Source organism: Cuculus canorus, chromosome 8, assembly GCF_017976375.1.
Source record: "Cuculus canorus isolate bCucCan1 chromosome 8, bCucCan1.pri, whole genome shotgun sequence".
NCBI lineage: Eukaryota > Metazoa > Chordata > Aves > Cuculiformes > Cuculidae > Cuculus > Cuculus canorus.
Genome location: NC_071408.1, coordinates 22,003,046 through 22,010,622, shown reverse-complemented (window position 1 = coordinate 22,010,622; position 7,577 = coordinate 22,003,046). Strand labels below are relative to the sequence as shown.

The window sequence follows — 7,577 nt, the reverse complement described above, 5'->3', positions numbered from 1 at the left end:
GTACCCTGCCATGGGCAGGGACACCTTCCACCAGACCAGGCCCCATCCAAACTGGCCTTGAACACCTCCAGGGATGGGGCAGCCACAGCTTCCCTGGGAACCTGTGGCAGGGCCTCACCACTCTCATTGTGAAGAATTTCTTCCCAATGTCTAGTCTAAATCTTCCCCCTTCCCATTCAAAGCCATTCCCCCTTATCCTATCAGTCCATGCCCTCGTAAAAAGTCCCTCCCAGCTTTCCTGTGCTGGATGTTCCTCAGGGAGGTTCAACAGCAAAAATCCTGTCTCAGTCCAAGCCCTGATCCAGCCCTCTCCACAGCTGCAGAGCAGGAGTACTGGGTCATGAATAAAAGCAGAAATCACCGTCGAAACACTTTATTCAGAGGCAAAGTAGCATCAGGAGTGCAGACATATTAATAAAAGACTGCTGTACAGGACCAAGATCCACGTGTCATTCTCCTTGTGGAACTGGTCAGTCTGCAGCGAGCACAGAGATGTCTCTAAATCCACAGGGCATCACTGTCCTTTCTTTTATAAAAAGCATCCCCTGTTCTTGCATTTTCCATGTTCTTCAGTGAAAAAAATAATCTAAAATAAAATTACTGTACACATGGAGAAACGGGCATTGTAACCTGAAAGAGACAAATAACATCTATGAATAGTACAGCTCCTCACAGACACCAGAGGACGTAATAGGGCACATATTTATATCTAAATACTAAAATTCATTACCATCATATTGAACCTTAATAGGAACCTGGGATGAGAAACTGATTTTTTTTGCAGGAGGAAACCTTCTAAAATTGATCTGCATTATTAGATTATGTCACAGCTGTTTTTTACAATCATTTTTACTCGGCTTTTTTTTTTTTTTTTTTAATCAAATATAGCTTCTACTCAGTAAATACTCCAATCTCCACATACTTGTGGCTGGTGTACTTGCAGAGGCCAGGCCTCTGCATGTCTATTATTCTTTTCCTGGACCTGCTCCATGTCTCATTTCTCCAACAGAATTCAAATGTCATCTGCTGCTTGGCAGCCCTCCCAGCTACCAGGAAGAAAATCCACAAACCATCCCACACAAGGAATGCAGTCTGTACGGATAGCTCAGGCTCTGAGTCAGCCCTGCGCAGGGAGCACACTGATGTCCCTGTACACAGAGCTGCTGCACTGAAACAAGTCAAAAACATCAAGGGGAAAAAATCCAATTTACTTTTAACATTAAATGGAAAAGAAAATAGGAGTATAATCTTTTATTGCTCAAGTTTTACTTGTGGAGTACAAATTCTAACAAATGCTTTTCGGCTTGTGTAAGGGATTGAGGAGGGGGGGGAAATCTTTAAAATGTCCTATGGGACTGAGTAGATTACTTAAATGTATTTGTTTGCCAAGAGCAAACCTCAAAGAAAAGAATAATAACAGGTCTTTGTTCCTCAGAGTCTTTTACATTTTTATGGCTATACTTAAAATTTACAACTGGAAGAAAAGTTTATAAATGGTATTAATATAAAGGCACCATTTGGCAAAATTTGTCTGTCAACCATAGTAATGAGGCAAAGTTTCAAGACGTCTGTGATGATTACAGAACAAAGTTTAGATTGGATTCTTACCATACTTAATGACTCTTTGTTACTCCTGTTGTTCCATTGTAAGTAGGGATAACAGGTGCAGGAAAATCCAGTTCAGGAGCATCAAAAAAGTATGCCTACGTTATTACAGAGGAGAAAAAATAAAACTGTTTAGAGAGAAACAAACAGTTCTGCTTCATCCCAGCTCTTCCTTTCTCCGCCCACTGTTCACAAGGGACAAACCTAGCATTGAAATGGCAAATTAGGACCCTTCCTGGTTTTATCAGATTCGAAACTAAAACGGTGTTCTAAACTGTACTTGTAAATGTAACCGATAACAGCTAAGCCTTTGAAGATACATGTACTTGAAAGGATTGGACTGTGGAAATTTATTTGGCTACTTGCTGTTTTAACTGAAGTTCCAGGCAGTCTCCAGTAACAGGAGCCCCACTGAAATAATATGCAACTCTCCTACTAACACAAGAATGATGTTTTGCCTTTGCCTCCCTATACGATGAGCTGCAGGGAACCACATCTATCTGCTCTGGAAGCTGGCAGGGCAGGGATGGAACTGAAGCCTGTCCTTAAGCTGCATAATGGGAAGTTTAGATTGGACATTAGGAAAGATTTCTTCACATAGAGTTATCAAGCACTGGAACAGCTGCCCAGGGAGGTGGTTGAGCCACCATCCCTGGAGGTATTTAAAAGGCAGGGAGATAAAGTGCTTGGGGATATGATTTCGTAGTGGACAGGTACAGTTGGAGTTGATGATCTCAAAGGTCTTTTCCAATCTGATTCTACGACTATATGAAATCATTCTACCTACTGCAACAGAGAAAAATAATTGAAGTTCTTATCACTATGTATTTCAGTTGCGCGAGGGTCTTCTGTTCTCGTAATGCTGATATTTTACTAAGTCCTAACAGGTTTTGCTTTCATACATAAAAGTCATTAGCACAGGCTACGTATTGAACAGTTAGTCAATTTAAAGGACTAACTAAGCATAGTATCATCGGAATGAGCTGCAACTGGGTACAACAAAGATTAGCACTTTGCCGATACTATGATAAATTCCAGACAAATTTAAGACTATTCTGTGAGTGATTTTGTGCTAAAGACATGCTCATTATTGATTTTGTTACTGACACTGTCAAAGCCAGATTGGCATCAAGTCTTGCGGTGTTTGAAATAATCGAAACTTTTACTTTGGAGGTTTTTCAGAAGTACTATATCTGTCTTTATTTGAAAAGATTCTCCAGCAACCAGCCAACTCCTCCTTCCCTGCACCGTAATGTGTTGCAGGTCCCACGAAATAACAGACTAGAGAAAAGGAAAGGCAGTGTCATACCAAGCAGCCAACAGCCAGCAGGGCATGAAGCAGAACAATGGTCGCCACAGTTGCCACTGCAATCCTCCTGTTGTCATCTCGGACAGCAGGCCAAAAGGTCATCACCAAAACAGACCCCGAAAGGCACAGGGAGAATATCATGAGGACCCAGCGCACCACTTTTTGTGGTATGATCCACAAAATCTATAAAAGGGAGTAAAATTATTGTTAACAAAACTGTGTGAAACAGGGATTAATTTATTTAACACATTGTTTTGTGACATTTCATCACTTCCAGTCAATTTGTATACAAATTAACTCATGCCTGGTATTATCCTTACCTGTTATTTGAGGAAAGAATAACAGCAATAGTGGTGATAAGCTTAACTCACAGACAGTACAAGACTGTGTCCCCTGAGCTATAGTGCTCCCTCCAAGGCCTGCCCCTTGCCAGAGTGGCCAAGGATGGTCCCTGCTAGGGAAACTCGTCCTCCAAGCCTGCTCATCAACACTGCCACCTCACACACTGATGTCTGTAAGCTGGGGACACACACAACCCAATTCCTGAAGCTGCCTTGGGCTGCCTGCAAGGCTCACCAGCAGCACCCTGGCTTGCGTTTGCTGCCTAGGGGGAAATGACCTGTCCTGGGCTTTTCCAGGACTGACAAGAAGCCTTTATGTTAGATGAACTTAAACAAAAAGCTTTATTATAGCCAAGCAAGAGGAGTGAATGATTCGCCAGTCCCCCAGATTTTGACTAATATGAACAACACCATAAGAAATAGAAAATTTTCTAAGTCAGGTCCTTTTTGTAGGACATGGTATAGAGGTGCACTCTTCAGGCCATACGTACCGCTGTGGGAATGTAAATGAAGAGGGAGTAGCCATATACACACACAATTTCCAGAAAAGAGTAGGACACAATGTTCATAACTTTACTGTTCCTCCACATCAAGAATCCCCAGAGGGCAAGGGGAACAAGCCAAGCGTATGCATAAATCGTTGTTGCTGCTATGGACACTGGAAATACAACAAGAGGTTTCACACTTTACTTAGACGACTAGCCAGAATCAAACATGTAGGAGCATTTATAGCAAAAACTAGAAAACTACCTTCTGAAGTTAATTTCCAAATATAAAGTTTGAATTATTAATAAACTGAATGTAAATGCAAAGTTCTCAGTTTATGCCCACTACTTTGCCAACAATTCAAGTTAGTTTAAAAGTAAAAAGTCCAGAAAGTATTCTCTTGATATTTTCAGTTTCTTTATTACACCTGCATACACAATTCTGTTGGTTTCAGCATGAAAGGAAGAGTCACAAAGGAAAGAAAAACTTATTTATAGGTAGAAATTTGGCTACTAACAGATACTGAATAGTGAGAAAAGTATGCAGACATGCTAAAAAAATTGGAAGACAACAAATACGAGCAACAAATCTGAAATTATTCAAGTGACAGGGGTCCCAAATAGCAGTGTTCTTCCAAGTACAGCATGGATTTTGGAAACTAAGAGAAGCCACGTTCCTCTGCCAAAGCAGCAGTCTCCTTCAAAGTACAGGGACAGGCATAGACAGTTGGCTCCTCATTCAGTTCTTTGGGGCAGATGACCATCTTTTGCTTATCTTGGCGTCTCCCAGAAGGTAATAACTCCCAGCACTCAGTAGGTGATATGAGTAATAAACTAACTCAGGCATTCTCTGTTTGAGGCTTGCAGGCTCCTGGGAGGCCATGGAACCAGAAGGGCACCTACAAAACCACCACAGTGCTGGGCTTTCCCTCTCTGTACATGCGAGCTAGAAAAATAACTGCTCTAATTACTCCTGCCTGCTCTACTAAAACCGTAGCTACTTTTTGCTCTGGGGGAGTAGGTTTCTACCAGTTATAGCCCACTTTAAGGACTTGTTTCACATCTCTAAAAATTTGAAGAAAGCAATCAATGAAAAGACTTTGCTAAACCAAAGCTGTGACCTGCTTTTACATTACTTCATTAGCACACTAATAAAAAAAAAAATAAATGAACCCACAAACCCAGGACTATAATGACTACTTACAAACCTTTTCTGAACTCGGGCACGTAGCGGTACGTAGGCTTGCCCAGATGGATAAAGAAATTTGAGAGATTGCCACTAACAGCAATGGTAAAGACGAGTGTGGCACATATCCAAAAGGGACCTTAAAAGGAAACAAACAAGTTTAATAACAACTCCTCTGCCCCCTTGTTTTTCAGGGATAGCAAATACAAGAGAATTCACCCTCAAAACATTTATTTCAGAAGAAAATTTTTCAGACCTTGTACCTACCGTAAAGATCAGGATTGCTGCGGATATACAGCCTCACAAAGTTCTTCCCTGGTACTGGGAAAACTGAACCTTTGATTCTGTCCAGAACCTATGAAAATGTATAGATTTGTCTGACTGAAGATGCAAAATGAAAAAAACCTCAATATCTGGATAAAGCGTAGCTTAGACAATAGTTCTGCCCTGGAGTGGAGTACTAACCTGGTAAGTGTCCACATCGAAGAACGTCTGGTAGTACTCAAACGTCCAGAATGGGGCGCTTTTCTTCTGTCCTGCAAGCAGCTGCAGGAAGGGAGAGGCAACATGAAAAACATTACACACATGCAATTTATGTAGTACTAGTTAATTTACACAGTGGCTAAATTTTTACTGTACTTAAATAGAAAAACTTAACAGAGTGGCACTTACTGTTTCATTATTTAACAGCTTCCCTTTCCCCCTCTAATATTTGTTAGCAGCAGCTACTCTTACATCCCTGCAACCAGAATAGTGGCTCAGGATCTAGAGAGCAGCCAGATACTACCTTCCACTACAACATTTATAACACATGCCTTCATCAGCATCACAAGTTCCCACTCCATTGCTGATGGCTGTATTACCTGAGCCTTCAGACAAGCCCTGGCCATCTCAAAGTTCCCTGCTTTCCTGCCAGAGTCACCAGCAGAACTGACAGAAGCAAAAACAGTGTTGGGGTTTTGGCTCCTGGCATATTTGCTTAACTTAAATAACCACCGCTTCCATTCAATTTCCTAGGATACAAACCACAACAGCTGAAGAGCAAACACACATTTGCTTCTGACAACTCTGCTATCAAGTAACCTGTGACAGAGAAAAAGCAGAGTTTTAAGTCACCCAACATGGATCCCTGATCTCCTCTAGAAATATCTCAGCGCCGTCAGCACCATTTGTATATGCGCTGATAGAAGCACGGTAGGTGCAAGAGCATTACCTCTGTTTTATCGGAGTCATCAGTCCCCAGTAATTCATCATCTTCTTCTCTCCCTGTCTCTTGCCGACGGCTGTGCTGATTCTTCGGGATTTCAACTGGCTCATCAATGCTTATTGTGGTAGCATCAGGATTTGCTGCAAGCAGATTAGCTGCATCGTCAAATTCTGCAAATAAATATATTACAGGAGAGGCAATGATCAAACTACCAACATTTTGTGGGTTTGTGGCTCAGAAGGCCCCCACACAGCCCCAGACAGGATACACCAGTACTTTAGGCATGTCAAGTATAATCTGTTTCTTAAAGCCCAAACTAACACCAATCAAGCTGATCATTTAACTTGGTTAACAAAGGGTGAAGGCTTCTCTCCTGCTAAGCTGCCTGTGTGATAAGCTGGTACCACTGCTGCCTGCCTCTCCTTCCTGCCATCAGTCGAAGAATCAGCAGGCTTCGCAGAGGCAGCAGGAGCAGGAGCTGCCTTTCTGATGAGAAATGGGTAATTTTAATCCTCTCCAAAAAGTAAGTTTTTTCAGAGGTGAATGTATTTATCAAGAAATATGTTTAAGTAAGCCCAGAACTACAGCCCATCCCAAACTAGAGAGCGCTCTGCCCGCTCTCAGCTGCAGCTTCCCATTACAACGGATTTCAGCCACGGCCGGTGACGCTTTCCAGCTGCCCGACAGCAGAATCGCCTCTCAGGAAACTGGGACATCCCTGGCACCGCTGGCGAAGCGTCAGGTACGCTTTTATTCGGAGGAACTCAAAGCAGAGCTCAGAAACGCCTCCAAGCCCCAAGGGTTGGACGGCTCCACCAGCGGGGCCCCAGAGCTCGCCTTTACCTTGGAACTTGAGGTCATCCACAGCCGCCATTCGGCCGAGGGCCGGGCCCCAGGCCTCGGCTCCCGTGGAAAACAGGCGGCCCGGCTCGCCCCGGGACCCGAAGCCCAGTCGCTCCTTCGAGGGGCCGCGGCCAATCGGCAGCTCCGCCGCTCGCTTCCTCCCGCCCCCCCCGGCGCCACGGCCACTGAGCGGACCAATCAGAGACCGCGCCGTGCTTCCGCTTCCGCCTCCCGCTTAACCAGTCCGGGCCGCGGCCAATCAGCAGCTCCGCCGCTCGCTTCCTCCCGCCCCTCTGGGGGACAGACATTAAGATGACCAATCAGAGCCCGAGCCGTGCTTCCTCTTTCGCGGCCGCAGCCAATCAGCAGCTCCGCCGTTCCCTTATCCCCGCCCCTCTGGCTGACGGAACCGGAGTTGGCCAATCGGAGGCCGCGCCGTGCTTCCGCCTCCGCCCCCCCGTAAAGCGCCCGCCGTGGGCAGGGCAGGACGCTCGGGACACGTATGCGTACATGTACACACGCCCAGGTCACACAGATCGGTACACGGTCGTGCATTCTCTTATACCGGTATATTGTAGATTTTTATAATTTATATTTTTAT

The 7,577-nt window shown here is 44.3% G+C and overlaps 1 protein-coding gene across 2 annotated transcripts; it reads right to left on the bottom strand.

Annotated features, from left to right (window-relative positions):
- Positions 1-328: 328 nt before the first annotated feature.
- On the bottom strand, positions 329-7,139 carry YIPF1 (Yip1 domain family member 1). Of its 2 annotated transcripts, none has more exons than XM_054073143.1 (9): positions 6,977-7,139; positions 6,140-6,273; positions 5,392-5,472; positions 5,194-5,281; positions 4,949-5,065; positions 3,747-3,913; positions 2,915-3,097; positions 1,609-1,703; positions 329-630 (listed from the first exon to the last, which is right to left on the bottom strand). In XM_054073143.1, the coding sequence occupies exons 1-8, from the start codon at positions 7,005-7,007 to the stop codon at positions 1,614-1,616; spliced, it is 891 nt and encodes a 296-aa protein (XP_053929118.1). In that variant the 5' UTR covers positions 7,008-7,139; the 3' UTR covers positions 329-630; positions 1,609-1,613. The 2 variants fall into 2 exon arrangements, with proteins under 2 accessions (XP_053929118.1, XP_009558967.1); XM_009560672.2 differs by having other exon boundaries at positions 330-630; positions 6,140-6,303; positions 6,977-7,138.
- Positions 7,140-7,577: the final 438 nt, after the last annotated feature.